This window comes from Kogia breviceps, chromosome 19 (genome assembly GCF_026419965.1).
Source record: "Kogia breviceps isolate mKogBre1 chromosome 19, mKogBre1 haplotype 1, whole genome shotgun sequence".
In the NCBI taxonomy this organism is placed as follows: Eukaryota; Metazoa; Chordata; class Mammalia; order Artiodactyla; family Physeteridae; genus Kogia; species Kogia breviceps.
In genome coordinates this window covers 48,497,664-48,521,612 of record NC_081328.1, presented here as the reverse complement: position 1 = coordinate 48,521,612, position 23,949 = coordinate 48,497,664, and the positions used below count along the sequence as shown (strand labels likewise).

General features: G+C 55.6%; 1 protein-coding gene and 1 long non-coding RNA gene across 6 annotated transcripts; one reads left to right on the top strand and one right to left on the bottom strand.

Annotated features, from left to right (window-relative positions):
* Positions 1–401: 401 nt before the first annotated feature.
* Positions 402–8,012, bottom strand: LOC136793259 (uncharacterized). Its single transcript, XR_010838298.1, has 4 exons — positions 7,397–8,012; positions 5,276–5,370; positions 2,748–3,435; positions 402–1,817 (listed from the first exon to the last, which is right to left on the bottom strand). It is a non-coding gene; the product is annotated as an uncharacterized lncRNA (long non-coding RNA).
* On the top strand, positions 2,524–22,661 carry C1QTNF1 (C1q and TNF related 1). 5 transcript variants are annotated; one of them, XM_067021903.1, is made up of 5 exons: positions 8,342–9,030; positions 10,000–10,041; positions 17,304–17,469; positions 19,765–19,904; positions 20,492–22,661. In XM_067021903.1, exons 3-5 carry the CDS (start codon positions 17,321–17,323, stop codon positions 21,040–21,042), a joined length of 840 nt encoding a protein of 279 aa, XP_066878004.1. In that variant the 5' UTR covers positions 8,342–9,030; positions 10,000–10,041; positions 17,304–17,320; the 3' UTR covers positions 21,043–22,661. The 5 variants fall into 5 exon arrangements, with proteins under 5 accessions (XP_058904493.1, XP_058904494.1, XP_066878004.1 ...); XM_067021902.1 differs by having other exon boundaries at positions 8,395–8,573; positions 17,307–17,469; XM_059048510.2 differs by lacking the exons at positions 8,342–9,030; positions 10,000–10,041 and adding an exon at positions 2,524–3,075.
* Positions 22,662–23,949: the final 1,288 nt, after the last annotated feature.

The window sequence follows — 23,949 nt, the reverse complement described above, 5'->3', positions numbered from 1 at the left end:
TAAGGAAGTACCTGACAAAGGGCATCAGGGCCCTTGCCAGCTCCATTTGCGTGACATAATCTTTCTCTTATTGAGAGCTGACTTTGCTTTCTTTGGGAGCCTAGCCTTGCGAATCTTTGCCCAGTTGCCTGTTGGCTTGAGTTGTGGGCCCTGGTGGCATTACCCACCATATACTCAGACTTCAGTTCCCATTCGCTGGAACTTCCCTCACCTCTGAGACTTCTCTTTCTCATGAATATCTTGGGAAACCCCAGGCTCTTGTTGCCACATTTAATATCAACACCCCCCAACCCCCAGTTCCTGCCTCAAAGAAATGAGTAATCTCTTCGTAATTCTTGGGAGATGTGGGGACTCAACCCAAGAGGAGAGAGGGAAGAAGATTATACCTGTAACACTCATAGTTATAATGAACATTCTCATGCTTTACCCCAAATCCCCCAGTACAAAAAAACTCTGAAAACTTAGTGTTCCCCTAAATGTGGCACAAAACAAATTTCACAGAACAACGTGGCTTGACCTGTTGGGAGACTATGCATGCCCTTTATTTGTCCCACTTAGGACTATGTAAGTGTCTGATGAAGGGGCCCTGCCCAAAACCTACTGGGTAAGATGCTCTAGTGATAGTTGCGGCCTATTCTAGGCACATCTGTCCTCACGGGTTCCAGTAAGGCACCCTGGACCTGGCTCTGCTTCACAGGCAAGGGGACTAAGGCTCGCCAAGGTAGGGCAGCATCCCCTGGCTGAGGACTCAAAGACTCCTGTTAGAACAAGCCAGCTGCTGCAGGAAGAGATGGTCATTGTCTGGCTGTATTTCTAGAGCTCTGCTCTATATTGGGCCTCTGAGTTCACGTCTTGGAAGGATCTTAAAGGTAACTCTCTTTTAGTTTGTCAACACCAAAGCCGTCTTGCATGGGGGGCGAGAGGCGGACAAATCTCCCAACTTCGCATCTCCTTCTCTTCCAAGCTGCATGACCAACTTTGTGTGCATTGAATTCTGGTATTGGTCCAGGACTTTCCCAGGTCTGAGTCTCCTGGGTAGAACAGGGAGTTTTCCCATTGCACTCAGGGGGTTCCCAGTTCCTAGGAGTTCTGAGAAAGACCCAAATCCTCTAACATCCCGGACGAAGGTCCCACAGAGGCTGCATGAAGATGTAGCCTACTTGCCTCTTCTCTTGTGTTGCTGTCACCCTGCTGCGGAGGTTATTTGAGGACAGAGCAACTAGAGGAAGGTCAGTGGGTGTGCTGGGCCCGGGTCTTGTTTACCAGGACATGTCCTTGGGTTATGCGTGGGAATGAAGATGAGCTTATCTCCGGGTTTTCCTGTGTGGAAAAGCAACCAGGGATGTAGGGTTTGCTAAGTCTCAGACTCACGCCAAAGATCACGAGCAGTTCTGAGTCTTTTCATGCCAGCTGAAATGAAACCACATCTCCAGGGGAGATGCGTGTACTTAACCTTGCCACGGTATCCCTGAAGTTCTCCAGGGTCATGGAGCATCAGGACCACTTGTCCTTCTGTTCCCACAGGAGCAGGTTGGTGGCCAGGGTCTTTTCCGTGCCTGGAGCCCTCCGTCTTCTTTCATCTCCATCATTCTCAGCTTGCCCTGGCGGGAAGGTGTGCCAGGGAGATGTCAGAAATGCACACCCCTCCTCCTCCTGTTTCGATTTCTTAGCCTTCCAGGCAGACACGTGGGGAGGAGAGGTGGAGAAGAAATTCCAAGGCAAGGAAGAGTGAGACTGAGTCTGCTTTGCCCCGAGCATCCCAATCTGGCATCCCTGCTTCTACATCCCCTGTCCAGGTGTAGCCAGAGGGAGAGGCCCTGGGAGGAGTGATGACAAAACAAAAAGTGCAGGGAGGACATCCAAACAGATTGGAGAGACCGTGGGAGAGGGGAAGAAACGAAAAAGAAAGAAAACCGTTATCACTACAGCAGAATTGTGTTCTTCAGGCCAGATCCTTCTTCTTCTCTTGATTTGATAACATTCTAGAACTATCTGGACTCGGACTTTGGGGATGGAGACCAGCCTGACCAGGGGCAGCTCTCGAGAAGCCTAGGGCAGCTTATCAGGATGCGAGGAGGGGGCCAAGGAAGTTGTATAAGGTGGAGAAAATGTCTGTTTTTCATATCAAGAAATGAAAGGCCTGATGGAGACTGAGAAATGCTGACTTTCCTGCTGGCCCCGCCCACCCTGCCCTGGCTCACACGTCCCCTGGAAAGTCTGCACCCCCAGCCAGGGTTCTTAACCTTTGGATCACAGACTCCTCCAAGAATCTGATCAAAGCATTAGACCATCAGCGTCCAACAACGCACATGTGTGTACACACACGGGCACACATGCAAGTTTGCGTTCTGTTTCGGGGGTTCACAGATTCCCCCAGACCTGTCCATGGTCCCCGGACCCCAGGTGGATATGTCTCAGGTCTGCCACCTTCTGGGGACGGATTCCAGGGGCTTGGCTGCAAGCGCGCCAGGAGCTCCTTGGAGCCCATCCCCCTGCCACCCAGCAGCTCGGAGTTCCCAGCCTTCCTTGTCCTGGACCCCCGGCCACTCCCGCACCTGGAGGGACTTCCGGACTCTCAGAGCCCCGCCCCCAGTCCCCAGTCCCCGGCCCCCGCCAGCTCCCAGGGTAGCCAGGAGGAGGGCTGCGCTGGACTCCCCTCCCCCCCCGGGCACACACACAGTTAATCCTCGGCGGCTGCTGTTTGGATAAAATGCGCTGGGAGCGTTCGAGGCTCCGCGGCCACTCACATCTGGCCCGGGTTTGCTCTTTACGCGTCTGTCCCGCTTTCTTCGGTTCTTCCTCTACTTTCGAGAAACCGCGTTTCCGCTTCTGGCCAAAGAGACCTTGTAGCCGAGGAGATCCAGGTGCCGGGGAGCGGCCGGCTGTCCTGCACCCCGACAACTTTCTGCGCCCTCTTCCCGGAGGACTTTTTCCTCCCTGCCTGCTCTCTCCTTCGACAAGTCTGGTCTTCCCCCGACCTGGCTGGGAGGGGGCTCCGCCGCTGGGAGATGCTCTAAGAGAGGCCGCGGGGAGGACGCGGGCGCCCTGCTCGCTCCCGGACGCTGGTGGCTGGAGGTAGGTGGCCTGGCAGACGGGACGTGGCCGTGGCGGGGGTGGGGGGAAGGAGGGGGATCCAGTGCTCCTTTTCCTGGCTCAGCCTGGTCGCGGAGCAGACATCTACATGGGGCGAGGAGCGGGGTGGGAGGGGCCAGAGGGCAGTGGCGGCGAAGGGGTAGAAAGACCAGGAGTTGGCGGAGAAGGGCCCGGTGCCGGTTCCTGATACTCCCTTCGGAGCCGAGGTGCCGTGGAGAGCCGTGGCCGTGGTTTCCCTCTGTTGACCAGGGAGCAGGGGGTTTCTGTGGCAGACAGATGCTGTCAGGAATGATTGTTACCTCCCCCGATTTTTGTGGCGTGTTTCTCTTGCTTCACTCTTCCCTGGGTGTGAAAGGGAAAGGAGTGATACCCAAGTCAGCTCTGCACGTGGTGGGGAGACCCCACCCCAATAGCGCCTGGACTGTCTGAGAGCCAGCCCTGCCTGTGGGCAACTTGGACCCTACAGAGGACAGGAAATGCTGGCTTTGGCCCTTGCATCTAATGGCTTTGGTGTTCCTGGAGGGGATCCAGCTTGGACAGGAAAAAATAATGTCCCTCTTGGGGGACCCTCTGGTCTGCCCACACCACTGAATGTGGCCCTGGTCTGGGCCCGAGTCACTGAGCTTCCCTTGAGCCTCTGGACTGTGCATGCCTCTCTGTGCACTACCAGGTACCAAGCATTTCCACGGCACAGGTGTGATCCCCGCCTGTCCTGGGCACCCATGTCGTGTTAGCCTGGGCCCCACCGTGCCAATTCCTGGACAGCTGCTGTGTCTTCCGTGGGACTCCCAACGTGCTTTAGGTGCTCACGGGCCCTCCTGATCCACTTGAGAGGAAGGGAGGAAGCTGCTTCTCTCTGTGACTTGCTCCTGTCTCCTCTATCTCACTTGGTTTCTAAGAATGGAGGCAGTTTGGCACACTTGGAGCTTCCTCTTTCCAAGCTTTGAAAATGGGGAGTGTCCTGAGAAACTGAGTTTTCTCAACCACTTAGCTACATCCTGGGTCCCTGGGGGAGGATGTGAGGTCCTCAGAGACGCTAGGCCTTTGCTTTTTATAGTTCAGGGAAGCAGGCGGACAGCCCCACGTGCAAGTTCACAAATAGAGGCGCTTGCCTGTGCGTACTGCAGGGAGAGGCCTGCTATGGGAAGTGCATTCTCCAGGAGGCCTGTTCACTGTCCTTGCCAACTAGAGAGACAGGAAAAATACAGGTGAAGGGGAGGTGGGGGGTGCAGAGGGTTGAGCTGCCCTTTCTGGTCCCCCTTCTCCACTCTCCCTCTTGACCTGAGAGCTGAGGTGGGGCTTAGAGATGACCCAACAACAACAGTGGCAATATAAATAATGGCAGCCATGGATGTGTGTGTGTGTGTGTGTGTGTGTGTGTGTGTGTGTGTGTGTGTGTTTCCCACACAGCAAGCAATGAGCAAATGCTGATTCTCAACAATTCTATCAATGGCACTCTCACCCCTGAAAAGCTCAGAGAGGCTATGACTTGCCCAGAGGCAGTAGAGGAGGACCTGAGGGCTGCATCTCTGTGCCCAGAGAAGGCATGTGACTTGCTCAAGGATGCACAACTTTCCAAGCCGAATCTGGAACCCAAGCTTCTCAAGTTTCCAAATTTCTACTTCCCAGCTTCCCACAGAGAAAGTTCCCTGGGGCCAGAAGGACAGCCAGGGTCTGCTTCCCAGGGACTCTAGCCCTCTCCTCTGGCTCTCTCTGTCTTCCTTCTCCCATCTTGAGTCTCTTAGGATGCCAAGGCACATGCTGCTGGTGAGCAGCAGGTCAGGGCGACAGACAAATGTAGGTGCCAGAGGCCTTGGATGGGCCCTCTTTCTGCCAGAGGACACCGCTGCCTGTCTGGGTCAGGGGCACCCATCCCGTGAGGGACACGCTCACAGGTGGGAGCCAAGAAGGCCGACATGGCCCCAGGGAGGGTGCAGGCAACTCCCTCCTCATTCCTGGGACGTAACCTCCCTATTTAGGGCAACCAGCACAGCATAATCCTTTTGGAACATGCTTCTTTCTGTTATTTTTCCTGGTGCCTCCCGCTCTACCCCCCCCCGCCCCCCCCCCCAGCTGTAATTAGCGTGACTCATAAACCAAATATTCTGGCATTGAACTTCACCCATCAAAACAAAGATGAAAAGAATTTTGTAGATACAGTCATGTTGCTGGGTGTCCTCACCAGACATGAGCTCGCCACTTCATTTTTATCTTCAGGGGCCGGACCTTTGCATGAGTCCCTGTTGCTGGGGCTCGGGTGGCTGAGGCTCCAGGGCCCTAGGGGAGAGGTGGTGGTGATAGCTTGCAAAGGAAGGGAAGAATAAAAAGTTTCCTTTCTGTTATGGTCCCCACACTCTGCTGACTACTTAAGGTAACTGCCTGCCTGTCCCCTGGAGAGAGATGTGAGTGTTTCGGAAGCAGCCTCGTCTCCGTGCCCTGAGAGTCCAGAGATCTTAAGTGGGGGCGATGGTCTCCTGGGGCACTTCAGCTTGGTGGTGTCACTACCGTGTGGGCAGAGGTTTATTATTTTCTTCCTATTTTTACCTGCTGAAATCTGCCTTCTCGTAAAGTCAAGTGAGACAAGGCAGCTCCCTGGACAGGACCCCAGTGTAGGAAGTTTCCTTGAAATGAGATAGAGCAGAGCAGGAGACTTGGGGCAGGAGGCAGGATGGGAAGGGAGCGCGGGAGAAAAGAGGCAGGAAGGCGGGGCGGGCAGTGGGGCAGGTGGGCAGCATGAGGACGCCAGGTGCTTGGTGAATCCACACTTGGGGGGAGGCCCCAAACCTTTCGCCTCCGTTGCACCCCGTCCCCAAGTGGGGACATTGGGTTACCAGCGGCTCTCTGCCCTGGGGACCAGCGAAGGAGAAGGACCTCGCCTGAGAAGGCTACCAGCCCTGGTGGAGCTGCGGGCGGATGCAGGCCAGATGTAGGCTGGGCTGGGCCCTGCATCTCGGCCCTGCGGGTTCTGAGGCTGGTGGTCAGGGTGGGGGACTGGGGTGCGCTTGGAAACACTTGGGCTCTTTCTGCTTGTGAAGAGTCTAAAGTGAGTTCTGGTGAGAGATGGGTGGGTCTGGGTGGAGTTTGGGGTGGCTGTGGCACTCAGGAGTTCCAGCACTCGGGACATCTACCCCCCAGCCCTTAAGGTATAGCTATGAGAGCAAGACCCGTGGTTCTATAAACTGGCCTGACCTACAGGGAGGAGACCCTGAGAATGGGCCCTGCAGAGCAGCCAGAGCCAGGCCCGGGCAGCTGGGGCACTGGGCTGGAGTCTGACGCCTGCCCTCCCCGCTTCTGTTCCGTTCTCATCCCGTACTCTGCTCCTGGCCCCCTCTCTGCAGGGACCTCTCCGGTGGGGCCCCTCCCACACCTGACCCCTGGCAGCCCCCAGGGGTGGGCAGACACAGGGCACACTCGCTGCACCCCCTGTAGATAATGTCAGTTCTTTACGTCGTTGCCTCCTGTCAGCTGCACTCGGCCTCAGTCCCCTTCGCTTCTGAGCTCATCAGAGGGCATGGGAGTCAGGGTGGGACCGTTTACCGTCCCTGTGAGATGTGGGCTCCCCTCCCCTGCAGAGCTCACCATGCACTGTTTTCTCTCTACCCTGCAAAAGCAGTGCCTTCAAAATGCACATTCAGTGGCCCACAGCCCCCATGCCCCTTCCATTCTGAGGTGTGAGGGAGGTTCCTGGTGATTCTGTGCCTAAAGCCAAAGGAACTGAGCTCCAGTGGTGGATGTTAAGATGCTGGCACCAGGGCGTTTTAGCACATTGCTTTGGTGAGGACGGTTATCACAGATCCCTGGTGCCCTGCATGGTGCCAGGCGTGGAGCAGGCCCTCAGCAATCTGCTGAAGGGACGAATGAGAGGTCTCAGCTGGGGGCTAAGCTCCTCAGGGCCCAGGGCTGCCGCCGGGGTTCCCACTGTAGATGAGTGAGCTAAGGAGGTGGACACCGCCCGGCAGGCGGGAGTGCCCTCAGGATGGTGGTTTGTCAGGACCAGCCTGCCCTACCTAGCCGGCATCTTCCTGGAGACCCCCTCCAGGCGAAGTGGCAGGAGCTCTGCTGTCAGGCACACCTGGGTCTCACCTGAGCTGCAGCCCCTGCCACGGCAGGGCCTGGGGTGAGTGACTCTCTCCCTCTGAGCCCGTTTGTTCCTCTGAGAAATCGAGGTGACTGTAGGGGACAAGTTCAGTAGCCTCCGTAAAGCACGTGCCCAGAGCCCGGCAGGCAGCAGGTGCTTAACCAGAGCTTTGTTAGAGGGAATCTCTGCTAAATGACGGGGCTGCTCCTGGGCCCGTTAACTCACCTGGCTGTTGAGCAGAAGTCCTGATGATGGCCTCAAAGATTTGGCTCCATTTTCTCCTGTTTTGTGGCTGCAGGCAGCTTCCTTCAGAGGCAAGTACACCAGCGACTAGTGTGTCAAAGGCAGAACAAATCTCCTGCTTATAGAAAACATGTTCTCTCTGGCTGGCCTGATTCTAGCCCCACTTGGGTGCCTTTCCCGGTGTAATCAGTACCCACGGTAACTCCAGGTTTCGGCTGCCCCAGGGGAGGGCCTTATCTTCCTCTTGTTCCACCGTGTCCCTAGAATCCAGCCCTCTTCCCAGTGCGCAGTAGACACTCAACAAACACTTGCGAAAGAACCTGGGACTTCTGGGCTTCCCTGGTGGCGCAGTGGTTAAAAATCTACCTGCTAACACCGGGACACGGGTTCGAGCCCTGGTCCGGGAAGATCCCACATGCTGTGGAGCAGCTAAGCCCGTGCGCCACAACTACTGAGCCCGCATGCCACAACTACTGAAGCCTGTGTGCCTAGAGCCCGTGCTCCGCAACAAGAGAAGCCACCGCCATGAGAAGCCCGTGCACCACAATGAAGAGTAGCCCCCGCTCACCGAAATGAGAGAAAGCCTGTGTGCAGTGACGAAGACCCAATGCAGCCAAAAACAAATACATAAAAAAAAAAAAGAACGTGGGACTTCAGCACCAGGGCAGTTTGTATCCCCCACAGTCCTGCCTGAGTCACAAACTTGCCACACCATCCTCAAGCCCCTCCCCCGTTCTCCTTTTCTAGGCAGAGACTCAAATTCCCCCAAATAAACAAAATGCTCTCTTAGTCCCCAGGGTGGGGCTTACTTATCATTTGTCTAAGCGGAAAATAACGTGTACTTAATGTGAAAAAATATGTGATGTTATAGGGGAAAACCCCAGAGACCCTGAAATAAGAAAATGGCAAACATCCGTATTTTTATCACCCAGAGATAATTGCTGTTAGCAGCCAGGTCTGTGGGGGGACCAGACAAGGAAGCCGTTCTGTGCTAGATACTGGGGGAGGAAACTTCTTGGAGGAGGTGGCATCAGGCCGGGCTCTGAAGGACACAGCGACGAGAAAGGTGGCAGGAGAAAGAGACAGAGGATGAGACCGTGGTGTGACTTGGGACTTCTGGTGGCTCCAGTTGGCTGGAGTGAAGGATACACATGCAGGGGTGGGGACAAGGGGGCCGGAGATGAGGCGGGAGGCAGATGGTGAAGCGCAGGGCTTAAATGTTTCCTTTATTTTCATGGAAGCCTTTTGAGCCAAGGGGGGCATTCAGATCTGCAGGTTGGAAAGCTGCCTCTGGCCAGCAGTTCGGAAGGTAGAGGAGAGACGGGGAGACCAGCGCAGGGCTGAGAAAGAAGCAGTGACAGCGCCTGAAGGAAGGGAGGGCGAGGAGAGACTGCCTGGAGGCCTGGTTACCGCCAAAGTCTGTAGAGCTCCGAGATGCCGGCCGGGGGAGAGGGGTGCCCTGTGTGAACAGCTGTAAGCGCAGGAGGAGGAGCAGGGATGGCGGGGGCTGGGGAAGAAGACAGCGAACTAACTGGGGGCTTGAGCACCTTACGACAGAGCGAAGAGGACGTGATCTGAAGGCAGCCGGACATCTGGGTCCGGACCAGCGCTGTGCAGTAGGTCTTTGCGATGATGGAAGTGTCCTCCCAGCTGTGCCGTCTAAGAGGGTAGCCATTTAAAATGTGCTCGAGTGGCCGAGAATGGAATTTTTCACTATGTTTAGTTGTAAAGAATTTAACTGGCCCCAGAGGCCAGAGGCCAATGTTCTGGAGAGCGCAGGCCAAGAGCTTGGTGGCCAGGGATGCCTGCTGGGGACAAGGATCAAGGAGCTGTCCACTGAAGCTCTCACACAGGAAGCGACGGGCGGAAAGTGTTTGGAGTGAGAGGGGCTGAGGGCTGAGGACACGGTCTGGAAAACACCTGTCGCTGAGGGGGAGGTTATGGAGAGTAAACACAGGGAGACAGCGGGGGCCGGATTGGGGGCGGGGAGGTGGGCTGTCATCCCGGCAGGCGCCCTGCAGCGCGCACAGGAGCTGGGCGTCGGCGATCTCAGCCAGAGCAGTCTGGGCTGCAGCAGGCAGGACTGACTGGGTGCTGAGCTAAATTGTACTCTTGACTTAGAAGCCGTTAGATGTGGGACAAAGTTCTACCTTTTGCCAAGCTTTCCCCGCAGATGGCTGTAAAACGCGGCAGTGATTTCCAGGCCCTAGAAAACGAAAAACGGTGTGGTGCTTGTAAAAGGGATGGTGCGGCCGGGGCACAGACCGTGGAATTCCCAGCTTTTTTCCTCCCTCCGTCTTGGGAACGGTCGGCCCCCGAGGGTGTCACCGCTGCGAGGTAGTGGGACGTGGGCCAGGCCACCTGCAGCGCGGGCTCACGGCAAGGCACGAGCTGTCAGTAGCTCTTCTCTGTCACACGGTTCTCAAAGCGGGGGCCAACCCTGCCGCCCGAGGCCTCACAGCTGGGAGGTGATCTAAGGACAGGGCTCTAGTCAAGGAAATCTTTGTTTGCACTGGGGAGGCTGGGCTGGCCAGGTGCCCCCGAAGGCCCGCCGCCTGCAGCCCATGTGGTCTCCTCGTTTGCAGGGCCTGGGCAGAAACTTACGCAGCGTCTTCTCTCAGCTCCAGGTAAGCCTCTCCTGGTCTAGGTGCAGCGAGTTGCCTCAGGAGAGGATGGAGATGTTTCAGAACGGGGAGGATGCCCGGCCCCTCCTTCCTTCACTGTTTTATCCCAAGTCAGCACAAAGGAAGCCCTCGTTTATTAATTAGCTAGTAGCCCTGGAAGACCCCATCTCTATCGCTGGCCTTGGGCTTTGGAGGTAACCAAATAAACCCCCAAACCTTAAAAAAAAATAAACCCTCTTCCTCTAAGCCAGAGAACAGCTTCTTGGAAGAAGGGAAAGAGGCAGATTCAGCAAGTGAGCTGGGCGCCAGGATGCCCTCATCTTTTGGGAAAGGCACAGCTCACCTCCAGTTGACCAGAGCTCCTCTAATAAAGGATGCACAGCCCCCACTGCTGCTTCCTCTGCAAGGTTGGGAGGAAGCGGGAGAGGGTCCGAGACCGGCTGGGGCTGCCCCATTACAGAAGGGAAAATTAGATATGAAATGGCTTCCTGGGATTGGCGAACAGATGTCATTTATCAAGTGGGAGCCACTCTGCCTCCCTCCTGGCCCATCACCAGAGGAGTCTGGTAAGTGGAAGAGGAGTGTGATGAATGGCTTCTGGGGAAGGAAGGCAGACGCCATGTGTTAGACAACCTGATGGTCATCAGGGCCAGAGGAAAGCCCCAACATGGGGCTTTCTCTTTTCTGCGCACCTCAGGATCTGAGTCCAGGGAACCTCCTGCAGCAACTGGAGAGCTCTGAGTGTCTCAACAGGAGAATTTCCGCCAGATGTCGAAGCAGAGAGGGGCAGCCCCAGGGCTTCCTTTCTGGTAGAGAAGATACGGGGGAGGGGAGGGTGGCAGGAGCAGATGAGCGGAAGGATTGCTGGTGGCTGAGGGATGGTTGATGCTGTGTTGAAACAGGGACCGATTGGATGCTGGTCCACGTCGCCTTCTTGACCTAGAAGACCTTAGGTGTGGGAGACAGTCCTATCTTATGCCAAGCTTCCCCGGGAGAAGATGTAAAATTTGGGGGTGGTGTCCAGGCCCTAGACAAGCCAGACTAAGATATTTGTTTTGGGTGAATTGGGGTCTGGGACACAGCCAGATCTCCTGGAAAGCATCAAATGGTTCGGAGGAGCAGAGACCTTCAGGAGGTATTAAAGAGGCTTGACGACTGACTCGATGTGGCAGATATGTGAGAGGAAGGCGTCTAAATGACTCCCAGATTTCTGGCCCGCTGTTTGTTCATAGTTCCTGCTCCCCCACCCCCCAACTTCATCTTAATAGAAGAGAGCTGCCCAACAGAGCTTTCTGCAGTGATTGAAATGTTCTGTGCAGTCCAATAAGGTAGCTCCCACCTCCCTGTAGCCATTGAGCCCCTGGAATGTGGCTATCGTGACTGAGGAATGGAATTTAGAATGGTCTTTAATTTAATTTATTTTAATTGAATTAATTTATTTTTTTGGCCATGCTGTGCAGCATGCGGGATCTCAGTTCCCCGACCAGGAATCTAATCCATGCCCCCTGCAGTGGACGTGCGGAGTCTTAACCACTGGACCACCAGGGAAGTCCCTAGAATGTTCTTTAATGAAATAGCCACAGGTGGCTAGCGGCCACTGCAGTGGACAGCACAGGCCTAGACTGTCGCATTTTGAGTCAACATCTGCTGCTCTGCCTTGAGCTGTGATTGTGTACATATCTGTCTCCTTCACTGAACAGTAATCTTTTTTTTTTTTTTAATACTTATTTATTTTTGTCTATTTGTCTGTGTCGGATCTTGCTTTTGGCACTCGGGATCTTCATTGCGGCACGTGGGCTTCTCTCTAGTCGCCGTGTGCGGGCTAAGCTGTCCTGTGGGCTTAGCTGTCCCATGGGCTTAGCTGTCCTGTGGGACGTGGGATCTTAGTTCCCCGACCAGGGATCGAACCAGTGTCCCCTGCATTGGAAAGTGGATCCTTAACCACTGGACTACCAGGGAAGTAAGTCCCCATGGATGGTAATCTTGAGGTCAGGGAGTATATTTCATCAGCGGTGGAATCACTGTCTCCCAAGCTCTTACCCGATGCTGTGCAAATCACGGGCGTCCAGTAAACCATGCCTGTGTTCAATTTTCTGCTGAGAGGGAATTCCTGAGCTACAAGGGCATTTCGACTTGTCTTCTAAACTCCTTCTAATCCAGGGAGATCCTAGGCTTCTCGCCTCTCAGAACAGCTGGTTACCCGATGAGGATTAAGGAAGAGGGAAAATCAGGTTTATAAAATGCTTTTGTCAAAGGGCACTGGGCGGGGTTGGCAACAAGACAAAAGGCAAACGTGTAGCTTGAGGGCTAGGAGTTCACTGTCAGAACACAGGCATGACACCATGGAGGTGGGCGGGCCCCCCCAAAATGACAGGACCGATTTTAAACGGATATAAGGAAACTTGAACTTGTGTATGAATATCGTCTCCTTAAAGGATTCACCACAGATCCATTCGAGGGCTGGGAGGATAAATACCATTAACCAGGAAGTGTTCTCAGACTTCCTGCCTTCCTCCGGACCCTGTCATTGAACCAATTCCTCCTTTTCCCCTCCCACCTACTGTAGAGGGGGGTTCTTCCTTGCTGGGGGAGGTTAAGATGCAGGGAAGGGGGGGGGTTGAGGAGAGGGGAGTGGAGGAGCCGCAGGTCCTGAAGGGAGTGGGTGGAAGATAAAGATGTTCATGGAATTGCTGTGGAATTTGGAACATGAATGTCTTCGCAGGGTTTGGGGTAGGCAAGTCCAGTTCTGAGTCATGTTGGAATTAACCTCAGATGTCTTGACTGCAAGGCAGCCAGGAGACTGGACCACTGGGGTCCAGATTCACAAGGGTTACACACCACTGGCCAAGGAGTCCTGGGGGCTGCTCCCCGGACCTGCCTCACTGAGCACAGCATGTGCTTTGCGTCACCTTTCTGGGGGCATACCTCCCCCCTTGCAGGGCACTTCGTTTCACTGGAAATCGCTAGAGGGCTGGAGCCAAGTTCGGTTAGATGTTGGGCAATACTGTTTTTGCCCAACTGAGTAAAACTGAGTAAAATGATCATAATGTCATGATGTTGACTTTGCTGTGGGACTTAGTAAAAGCGTTCTGAAGATGGTTTTGAAGAGGGAAAGCTTTCAATCTGGGTTTGCTTTGACTCCAAAGAGGAGGTCCTTGAGGAGAAACACCAGCCTCTGCTGCCCTCACTCAGTTCTCCTGGCACCTCCGACTCTTTGCTGGGTCATCACGGGCCCCACCCCCACTGATCTCATCACCCCTGCACCGGCTGCATCCTGGTCGCCATCTCTTCTATCTAGGTACAGAAAATACCTTTTCCAGACTTAGAAAGAAATGTACCCACGTGCAAAAGTGTACTTCCATTGAGGGTAGAGGGCTGAATCTCAAACTGGGAGGGTTTCTGCCTCTCAGGGGATACGTGGCAAAGTCTGGAGATGTTTTTGATTGTCACAACTGGGGGTGGGGCTGTGCTGATGGAATCTAGTGGGTGGAGTCCAGAGATGCTGCTAAACATCCTACAATGCACAGGACAGCCTCCCACGACCAACGCTGATCCAGCCCAAATGTCAGTGGTGCCGAGGCTGAGGAGCCCTGGGGACAAAAGAGGCCAAGATAGCTCTGTACTTTCTCTTGCTGTTATTTTCCAGCTTTTCCCAAATGAATATATATTACTTTGGATTCGGGAAAAAAAAAATGTTTGAAGAAAGGAAAACCTCTTTTCCTTTCAAGTGATGCAAGCTTAGCATTGAAAACGAATAAGAGAGTAATTATCAAGGCACCAAGGAGAAACAGAGGAAATACAGAAATAGGGCAATAAACAAATTTGGAGAATTCCATCTAACAAATATTTGTTGAGTTCAGGGTGCTGCAGGATGCTTGGTGGGTCCAAGATGAACAAGACCGTATCCCAAGCCCAGAGGAGGTCACAGGTCTGCTGTGCAGAATCTTCTAGGCCAAGAAAAACTCTCTGCAGAATGAGACAATATGAGAAACGCAAGCAAAAAAGAGCAGGGAGAGTTTGTTCCAGTTGAGGGTCTGGGAGGCCTTCAGAAGGAATATGAAGCACCTGAGTTGGGTCTTGGGTAGGATTTTTTTCTTTCTTTTTGGCTGCGTTGGGTCTTCGTTGCTGCGTGCGGGCTTTCTCTACTTGCGGAGAGTGGGGGGCTACTCTTTGTTGCGGTGGCTTCTTTTGTTGCGGAGCACACGCCCTAGAGCGGGTGGGCTTCAGTAGTTGTGGTGCACGGCCTTAGTTGCTCCGCGGCATGTGGGATCTTCCCGGATCAGGGATTGAACCCGTGTCCCCTGCACTGTCAGGCGGATTCTTAACCACTGCGCCACCAGGGAGGTTCCCTTGGGTAGGATTTTGATGTGATCTGAGGGCAGCCTGTTGAATTCAAATCCAGCCCCCATGGCTTAAAAAGTGGGCAGCCTTAGGCTAATTGACTTCTCGTCACGGTTTCTTCATTGGTGAATTCAGTATAATAATGAATGAATATCGTCTCCTTAAAAGATTCACCGCAGGTCCATACGAGACCTGTGATGGGGTAAAAACTATGAACGAGGAAGTGTTCTCGGAAGGAAGCCTAACCTTTGGGGTTGTAAGGATGAGTGAATGATGCAGGGATATCCAGCACCGGGCCTGGGGCAGCTGTCAGTCCTGTTAGCCTGGTTATTAGCAGAAGAGACGAGGACAAAGGGTGTTCCTGGCCAGGGGAGAAGGATGTGGGCAGGTGGGCAGGTACCAGGAGTTTGGGGGTGTGGCTGGAACCTGGTGCTCAAGGTGTGGTGCCTTGGCAGCACCTGAGGGCTTTTGGAAAATGTCTGTCCCAGATCTGCCAAATCAGAATCTGCATTTTCACAAGATTCCCCAGGTGATGTGTATGTACGTTGCAGTACGTGAAGCAGGGAGCTTGAACATGGGATGAGGGGTGCTGGGCAATGCAGGCGAAGTGTGGGAGCAGACTGGGGAGGGTGGTGCCCACCCTGGTAAGGAGCCTGGAGAAATGATAGATGGGTAGAGGGGGCGAGGAGAGAGAGGGAGAGATTCTTTTTTTTTTTTTTTTTTTTTTGCGGTACACGGGCCTCTCACTGCTGTGGCCTCTCCCGTTGCGGAGCACAGGCTCCGGACGTGCAGGCCCAGCGGCCACGGCTCACGGGCCCAGCTGCTCCGCGGCACGCGGGATCCTCCCGGACCGGGGCACGAACCCGGGCGCCCTGCATCGGCAGGCGGACTCCCAGCCACTGCGCCACCAGGGAAGCCCAAGATTCTTTTAATATGTATTTTATAAATTACATTTACATGTACAAATTTTCTTTGCCGAGTGGAGGGGAGGTGGTGGACATTTTGAGGAGGGGGGCTGGTCCAAGCCGTCTCTCTGTCATTTGGAAGGTCTCTGGGTCCTGACCCTTGGCAGGTAGAGAACGTGGAGGTGGGGGGCCCAGCTAATCCACTGCAGGGGATGGGGGCTGTGCAGAGAATTGAAGAGCGGTCAGAAGTGTGGGTTCAGGGGGTGGGGGGATTCCTGGGGAGGCCAGGCTTCCTGGCTCAAAGTCTCATAGCACATCTCTGAGGGTCCATCGGGAGAGCCTCGGCTCTGGTTCCCGGTCCTCGGCCTCCCCCAGGTTCTCCTGACTTGTAGCGGGGCTCCAGCAGCGAGGGCGGCCAGAGCATTCTGCCTTCAGAGCTAAAACAGCAAGCCTCCTAACACGCAGAATAAAGAACAAAGCCAAAGAGTCGGCCCCGCGGAGAGGGTCGTGCCCTCCCCAGCTGCGAGGCCTCTGAGCCATGGAGTGGAAGGAGGTCCGTGGTGGCCCGAGATGCGTGAAAGGAGCATTCGTCTGGGTAGACGATTACCGACAAACACAGAAATCCGTCTCAGTATTTTAGTTTTCCTTAGACGTGAAAGAGGAATTAAGGACAAATCAGACAGGATCTTCTGAGGCTGTTCCCTTGCTTTGATGCTTTGCCCCTCCCCACGATGCCTGGTTCCCGGCCCCAGCCCAGCTGCAGGGGCAGGGTGGAGGCGTTCTTACTCCTCCGGCCTCAGTTCTTTCACTGTGCGGGCCAGAGGGTCCAATTAGGTGTCCTTGTCAGCTCTTCTGGTGTTAAATTGTATGATTCGGTGAACAAAATGGGCCGAGATTGACCACCGTCGCCCCCTCCGTGATGGGGAGGTTTCCCAGGCACCAGAAAACAGTCGAGGCACGTGTGACTTCTGACTCCACACACCAGAAACGGCTGAGGCACGCGTGTAAATCCCACAGCTGGGGTTAGCCAGGGTGATACCTCTGACGCTGAGAAAGCGGTGGGATGTTTTGTCTGTTTTCAGCCCAAGCACTGCCCCCTAGTGGGCTCACTGGGAACCCCCAGTGGACAGCTCTTTCTGGAAGGACTATCTCAATCCTGGACAAAGAGGGTCCAGCCCAGAGCTTTTTGGAGAGACATGGGGCTGGCTTTGATGACAATAAATGCGCTCTGCGCCTGGGCACCCTCCGCCCAACATCAGATGCTCGAGGATACGCTCTTGCGCCCCCTGGTGGCCAGAGAGCGACGTGTCAGCACCTGCCTGCCCACCGGGCCCCACAGTGCAGGCTGGGGCAAAGTCTCTGGACAGGGGACCCCCCAGATTCATTCGGGATTTTGCTCATTGTCCTAACAGGGCCGAGACACGATCATCTGCAGAGCTCAGGGTTGAGGGGTCTCCTTCCTGGGAGGCGTGGGGGGCCAGGCAGAGCCATGCTCCGCGGCAGCAGGTGGCCTAGTGCTCCAACGCCAGCCCGGCCGCAGGGCGCGTGCGTGAGGGTGTGCGAGTCTGTGCGTATAAGTCTGTGAGTGTGCTGAGAGTGTGAATGCCCGGTGTGGGCATGCATGTGTGCATGTGAGCATAAGTACGTGCACGTGAGTGCACCAGAGGACACGCAAGTGTGTTGAGTGGGCAAGTGTAAACACGAGAGCGTGGGTCTGAGCGTGTGTGTAAGTGTACCGAGTGTCCTGAATGTGTACCGTGTGTATTTGTGTAGGAGTGTGTATTGAGTGTGTGAGAACGGGTGTATGTGCGTGTGAGGGCACGTGTATTTGTACATGAATGTGCACCGGGCTTTGTGAGTGTGTACGTTGAGCTTGTGTGAGTGAGTGTGTGATCGCCGTCCCAGGAAGAGCGGTATCTGAAGCACTTAGTGGGTCCGCTTAGTGGGTCGGGCAAGCACTGCAGGCCTGCTTCCCTGCAGGGCCCTTCCAACCCGTGTCCTCCCCGTGTGTCTCCCCAGCAGGGCTCAGCGGGAAGATGGGCCGCCGTGGGCTGGGACTCGCGCTGGCGTGCTGCCTGCTGCTGGCCTTCGCCTGTGGCCCGGTGCTGGGCCACGTGCCCCGTGGGCGGCAGGAACAGCAAGAGCAGGAGGGGACCAGGGAGCCACCGCTGGACCACGCTGAGAGGTGAGGCTGTGCGGTGTGGATGCAGGAGCGCTGGCTCAGCGGCGGGGATGAGCCTGGGGTTCAGGTGCCCCAGGGGGCTAGTTGGCAGCTAGAGGGGAAGGAGCAGAGGCCAAGGCTGGGGAGCCGGTGCTGGGGGACAGAGGCGCCAGTTCTCCGGTCGGTGACCCGGGCCTGTTATCTGAAACTGCGGACAGTAACCCAGCCTCATTCCAACCCCAGAGGAATGTGGGTCTGCGTGAGGTTCTGCAGCCACATCCTTAAAAGAAGTACACACCAAAACCACAACCCCCAGCTCTCAGTTTCTTTGCATCCTTGCCTGTCCTTTGAGAATATCTGTTAGGGTTCTAAGTACCACCTGGAAGTAGGAGACAGGGACGATGCTGGGCTGAGAGCTGATCTCCACCACCCTGAGGTCTGATCACATTGCAAGATGGGGGATGGTGGCTGAAGACTGCCACAAGAAGTGGTGGCTTCCCTTGTTATGAATTTCTTCCAGATGGCACTGTCTTCATATATACGACCTTCGATGATATGCAGACTCCAGGCTACTTGGGATTTTTTTGTAGGGATACATAAAATGCTTAGGATTACTCATGAAAATGTCATTCATCAAACGTGAGGTCATAGACACCTGAGGCTGACTTTTGAGTTTCTTTATCACTTTGAGCTTTGGGCTGACTTGATACCTGAGGCTTCGGGCTATCTTGGAGTACAATGGAATTGAACAGGATTTGGGGCAAAGTAACATCATTCTTCTTCTTTGTCTTTTCTTCTCCTTCTCCTCTTCTTCCTCCTTCTTTTCATTCAACAAACATTGATTGAGGGCCGTTATTGGTCTGGCCATCCTCTAGGCACTGGGGACACACACGTGAATGACACAGTCACTGGCCTCCAGGAACTCCAAGGCTATGGGGGGACAGACACACGATCCAGTTCAGTGTGTCCACAGTGTGGATGTGGCGGGGCAGGGGAGGGGGTTGGGGAAGGCTAGGAGGAGGAGTGACTGGGTCTTGAAGGACACCTGAGGAGCACAGGAGGGGAAAGCAGCCAGGATGCAGCCAGGATGGCACATGTGAAGTGTGGCCATTCCAGTGTCTGGCAGTGTAAGGGCTGGTAGGTTGTTTGGGTAAGAGGGTTGGATGCCGGAGGGTGGAGGATGGGAGGGAAGATGAGCCTGGTGGGAAAGGGTCTCTCTGGAACTTCATCTATAGGGGAGTCATGGAGAGGTTTAAATTTCATGGTGTCCTAGAAAGAATGCTGGAGGGTGGCAGAACAGAGGATGAATTGGCAAGGGAGAGATGAATTCCAGGAGGGCATTCAGAACAGCAGTGGTCCCTAGAGGTGAGGAGAGCCGAGGGCCCAGCTCCTGCAGGTACTTTGATGGTGGGGTGGGCTGACTCCTCAGGACTCCAAGATCCTCAGAATGGATTGGTGCTGCCAGAGAAGCATCTGCAATGAGGCTGAGGGTTCCATTCTGGGCGACTGGTGATGCTGCTGGTGCTGTGAACAGGGTTTGGAAAGAGAAGATTCTAGGGATGAGCAGCAGTGATGGGCCATCAGTTTGGGACACATCTCATGTGTGGGGCTTGTTGAATCTCTAATGGGGATTTCTGGTGAGAGGTGGGCGGGGGTCCATCTGGGAGTCTAGGGCTTGTAGGTGGCTGAGTTTAGGGTGTGTAGATCCATTTCCTGGATTGTCTGTGGTCTGAATATGGGAGCAGAGTGAGACAAAGAGCTGACCCTTCGAGAGGGACTGTGCCACCTCCAAGATGGTCGTGTCACAGCCAAAGAGCTGCAAGCAGATAGCACGGTGCAGTGCAGTGATGCCTCGAGGTAGCAGCATGGAGCTGTCGCTGCCCCCGCCCCCCGCCCCCCAGGAGCAGATCTGGTTGAGCCCTCTCATTTGCAAATAAGTCAGCTTAACATAGCATCTTCTAGAATCCTAGATACATGAAGGGATGTCCAGTCACTCCACTGGCATGTCATGTGCTAGATTTCTCCCATGTGGCCTCTGTCTTGCCAAGCTCCTCAAATTATTGCCGTTTTTGTTATCTTTGTTTCCACGACTGTCACTGCTGTCAACAGAGGGCAGGGGGCTCTTTCTGAACCTTCACTAAAAGCCTCAGAATTTGCCGAGAGCCAACGCAGTCTCTGTGGAGGGAAAATTAACACAGCCTCACACCTCCAGGCGAGAGAAGGCGAGACAGGTACCCTAGGCCCTCTGGTGGCAGAAGAGAGAAGAGTTCCTGGCTCTGAGAGCTCCTGGCTTTCACGGTGATGTCTTTACTCCCTCAGGGATGAAGAAAAGCATGAAAAGTACAGCTCCAGGCAGGAAGAGGAGCCCCCCGCATCCCGGTGCTTTCGCTGCTGTGACCCTGGTACTCCCATGTACCAGGCCCTCCCAGTGCCACAGATCAACATCACCATCCTGAAAGGTCAGGCACAGAGAGCAGCAGGGGGGACCGTCCCCTGGGGAGGGGGCACTGCTCTGTCCTGATTGGAGGGCAGGGCAGAAGATGGAGTTAGGGAGGAGTCGGCGGGAGCAGAAGGGCCCCCGCGGAGCACCGAGCAGAGGCGGTCATCTGGGGGGGAGAAGGCGATTCCGTTTCTGAGGCTCTGGCCCCTTTCCGAGAGGAGGGGTTGGGGAGGGATCCACAGGGGAAAGAGCCTCGGGGCAGCTCGGGGTCTCACCCCACCTGCCTTTGCACCGCAAGCCTCAGATTCACGGTCCTGTGAGCAGGACATCACCTTGCACAGCCTGGGACAATTGAACCGGGAAGCCAAGCGGCCCGGGTCCCAGATCCTCAGGCGCGGTTCTTGCATCTGTAGGTCATTTGTTCGGAGGGAGCCGTGGGCCCGGCTGCTGCTCCTGTTGCTTTTGGATAAACCCATATGTTCCCTTTTCTTCGCCAGGCCTTTCAAGAAGGATTAAAAAAAAAAAAAAAAAAAAAGATTGCTTCCGGATGAAAATAGAATAATCCTTGCGGTTTCCTGACGCCACGTGTTTTCCCGTCCCATTTAGGTGAGAAGGGCGACCGAGGAGATCGGGGCGTGCAAGGCAAATATGGCAAAACAGGCTCCGTGGGCGCCAGGGGCCACGCGGGACCCAAAGGGCAGAAAGGGTCCATGGGGGCCCCCGGGGACCGGTGCAAGAACCACTACGCTGCCTTTTCGGTGGGCCGGAAGAAGCCCCTGCACAGCAACGACTACTACCAGACAGTGATTTTCGACACGGAGTTCGTGAACCTCTACGGCCACTTCAACATGTTCACGGGAAAATTCTACTGCTATGTGCCCGGCATCTACTTCTTCAGCCTCAACGTGCACACCTGGAACCAGAAGGAGACGTACCTGCACATCATGAAGAACGGGGAGGAGGCGGTGATCCTGTACGCCCAGGTGAGCGACCGCAGCATCATGCAGAGCCAGAGCCTGATGCTGGAGCTGCAAGACCAAGACGAGGTGTGGGTGCGCCTCTTCAAGGGTGAGCGCGAGAACGCCATCTTCAGCGATGAGTTTGACACCTACATCACCTTCAGTGGCTACCTGGTCAAGCCCGCCACTGAGCCCTAACTGCCCGCAGGCCTCCTGCTCCATCTCCACAGGCTAACCTCCCGTTGTCTCCGCGCCCCGCCCTGCTCCGCCAGACCCCCTCCCCGACCCGGGTTTCCCCGGCCCACGCCTCCCCAGCTCTGGCATTCGACGTGACGCCCCTCGTGGGAGTGGGAAGCAACATCGGCTGTGTGGTCCCGGGCCTTGCCGTGGCCGCACGTGAAATCACCAGGCGGGTGCCCGTGAGAGCTCCCCTCTGTGTGCACGCCCTTGAGTGACCCCTGCACGCGTGCCACGACGCGCCAGGGTGTCCCAGAGTAAGCCACCCTTGCTCCCATTGCTGGGAATAATTAAGCCAATTCTAAAGGTTGTGAAAGGAGCAAAGTAAACCATGGAAAAGAAAGGGAGGCATTATTATTTTTGCCTTTCTGCCAGCCTCGCTGGCTCCAGGCAGGAGGGCTGTCTCCCCTCGAGGCTGCCGGAGACTTCCTGTAAGAGAAGATCTAAAGTGGATGCCAAGGGTGACAGGGGAAGCGGGTGGGGGGGCGTGGGGACCGGAAAACCATGTCTGGCTTAAGATTTTAGGCCACGTAGGAACCTTGCTGGCGGACAGCTGGACTGAGGTCCACACCCGTGGACATTCCTGTGGCCTTGCCCGATGGCTCAGCTGGTCTTTCTGAGCCACAACGAAGAGGGGGTTCGAACTGGGCGGCAAGGGTCAGCTCCTCAGAGGGACAGCCAAGCCCTCGGCCGTGGTCTCTGCGTTGGTGAGCAGCCTGCTTGCTGGAACCCGCAGGCTACCGGCAGCCAAGGTCAGCACAACACAGCAGAGCCGTGCATCCTGGTATGGCTGTGCCCACTGCCCCACCCCACCCTTGCGTCCTGGATGGGGCCCCCACGCCTCTCACACGGGCATTGGCTTTCTGTCCCTCCTCTCCAACGGGTCAGCTATGGAAGGAAGCAGGGCCGTGGTCACACAACTTCTTCAATAGACCCTCCTCACCCACCATCTCAAAGTCCTGCTTCCCAGAGAGTTCACCATTCAGTGCCCCAGCACCCTCCCCTGGGGCCTCTTTGGCCAGCATCCTAAGACCAACGCAGGAGGGGGCTTTCCTGGGCCCCAGAGCAGGGGAGAGCTGGAAGGGACCGGAAAGCTCCCCCCTGCCTGTCTCAGGAGCTCCTGCATGGCTCAGCGTCTGAGAGGGGAGAGAGGGCACGTCCCAACCCCCGGGGTCAGAACCTCCGCTCTGAGGGGGGTTGGGGGTAATGCCTGGAGCCGGGCGCTGCCCGGATTGGTGCTCTAGCCCGTGGCCGACTTTGGCCCGGCAGCCCTTCCCCACTTCTCTACATCAACGCCCAGGGCGAGGGTCACCGTGCCTGCTTGGGCCCTAAGCCCCTACAGGAGCCTTCCTTCCCCCTGCCTGCCTGCTAAGCCCTGATCTTGACCCACCCCTCTGCCCTCCCTGAGCCTGGCCATTGGGTCTGGGGTCTGCACATCCTTCCCTCCGAAGGACCTCTGCTGGTCAGACTTTAAAAACTGTGTATGTGGGTGAGCTGGGGAGCAGGGCGCCCGCCTCCTGCTTTGTGCTGCCCCGGTGCTCTTCCAGAAAACATTAAACTTGGAATTGTGTGTTTCAGCATCCTGGCCTCCTCAGTTTGGGTGTTGAACCAAATCCTCCTCCTTTCTATCCACCCCATCCCGCCGCCGGAACGCTGCCTACTGCCTGTTGGAGGCCTGGGGGCCCTCAGCTTGGTACCCGGGGACATTGGTACCCAGCAGGCACAGGCTGGGCCTTGAACTGCCTCATTCGTCACAGGAATGCATTTCACAGTTGGACATGGCCCCTTTGGACGCCCTGTAGGGGAGGAGCCTTCCTTGCTCCTTCTGGCTTCCGATGGCCTCAGGTGTTCCATGGCTTGTGGCTGCCTTACTCTAATCCCTGCCTATCTCTGTCTTCATGTGGCCTTCTTTCCTGGATCTCTTAAATCTCCCCCTCCCTTCTTTGCCAGTTGTTGGAATTAGGGCCCACCCGAAATCCAGGATGATCTCCTCTAGGGATCCTTGACTGTTTTACATCTGCAAAGACCCTATTTCCAAATAAGGTTACATTCACAGTTAGCAGGGGTCAGGACCCGGACCAATCTTTGGGCCCATGGATGGACACGGGTCCATCCAACCCACTACAGCAGCTTGCAGGCTTGAATACACCCACCAACAGCCCCCCTTTATGACCAAGTGGTGAAGAGCAGATGTTTCTTCTCCTTTCCATCGTTTGCCAACTGGGTTAGTGGCCAGGGCCCTCATCAGACTGCCAGCAGGCAGTGCAGAAGCTGCCTTGGTCCCGTCGGTGCCAGCAGGCTGGCAGACAGCTGCTGTCCTCCCTTTGCCTGGTTCTGGCGTGAGCCAGTGCGGCCGTGCTCGGCCTTGGGCTGGGGCCAGACCGGAGCAGGCGGACACTGCAGTCCTGCTCCCTGCAGGACAAAGATTGGGCCTCACCATAATGCAGCTGAGGCCACCGGGCAGAGGATGCAGCTGGGAACAGGGGCTGAGTGCATTTCCCAAAGGTGAATGCAAAGAATGAATCGGCTTCATCCAGGTGCCCACCGTGCGGCCTCTCTCCAGGGACAGTCACGTGGCGTGGAGCGTGTATCACCTGTCCCATTGCCGGCCAAGCCAGCATGCAAGAGGAGGCAGCCTTTGCTCTGGAGCCCACCCCAGCCCCTTTCAGTGTCCCTCACTCTTTAAGCTCTTCCACACCCAGTCTTCCACTCCCTTCCTGCTGATATGTCCACTCTGCTCTTTCTCGCTCCTGCTTTGTGCTAGCCCAGGTGCTAGGCGCTGGGGACACGATGACAAATAAGACATGGTACTTGCCACGTCTAGAGGACTTTTCTAGGCCTTTAACTGCAGTGCGACATGGATGCCAC

Bases quoted from the DNA above. Each gene is read 5' to 3' on its own strand.
- C1QTNF1 (XM_067021902.1), top strand. From the start codon at position 8,504: ATGAGACCGTGGTGTGACTTGGGACTTCTGGTGGCTCCAGTTGGCTGG. The intron at 8,574-9,999 runs GTGGGGACAAGG...CCTCGTTTGCAG, and splicing joins TGAAGGATACACATGCAGGG to GGCCTGGGCAGAAACTTACG. The intron at 10,042-17,306 runs GTAAGCCTCTCC...TCTCCCCAGCAG, and splicing joins GCGTCTTCTCTCAGCTCCAG to GGCTCAGCGGGAAGATGGGC.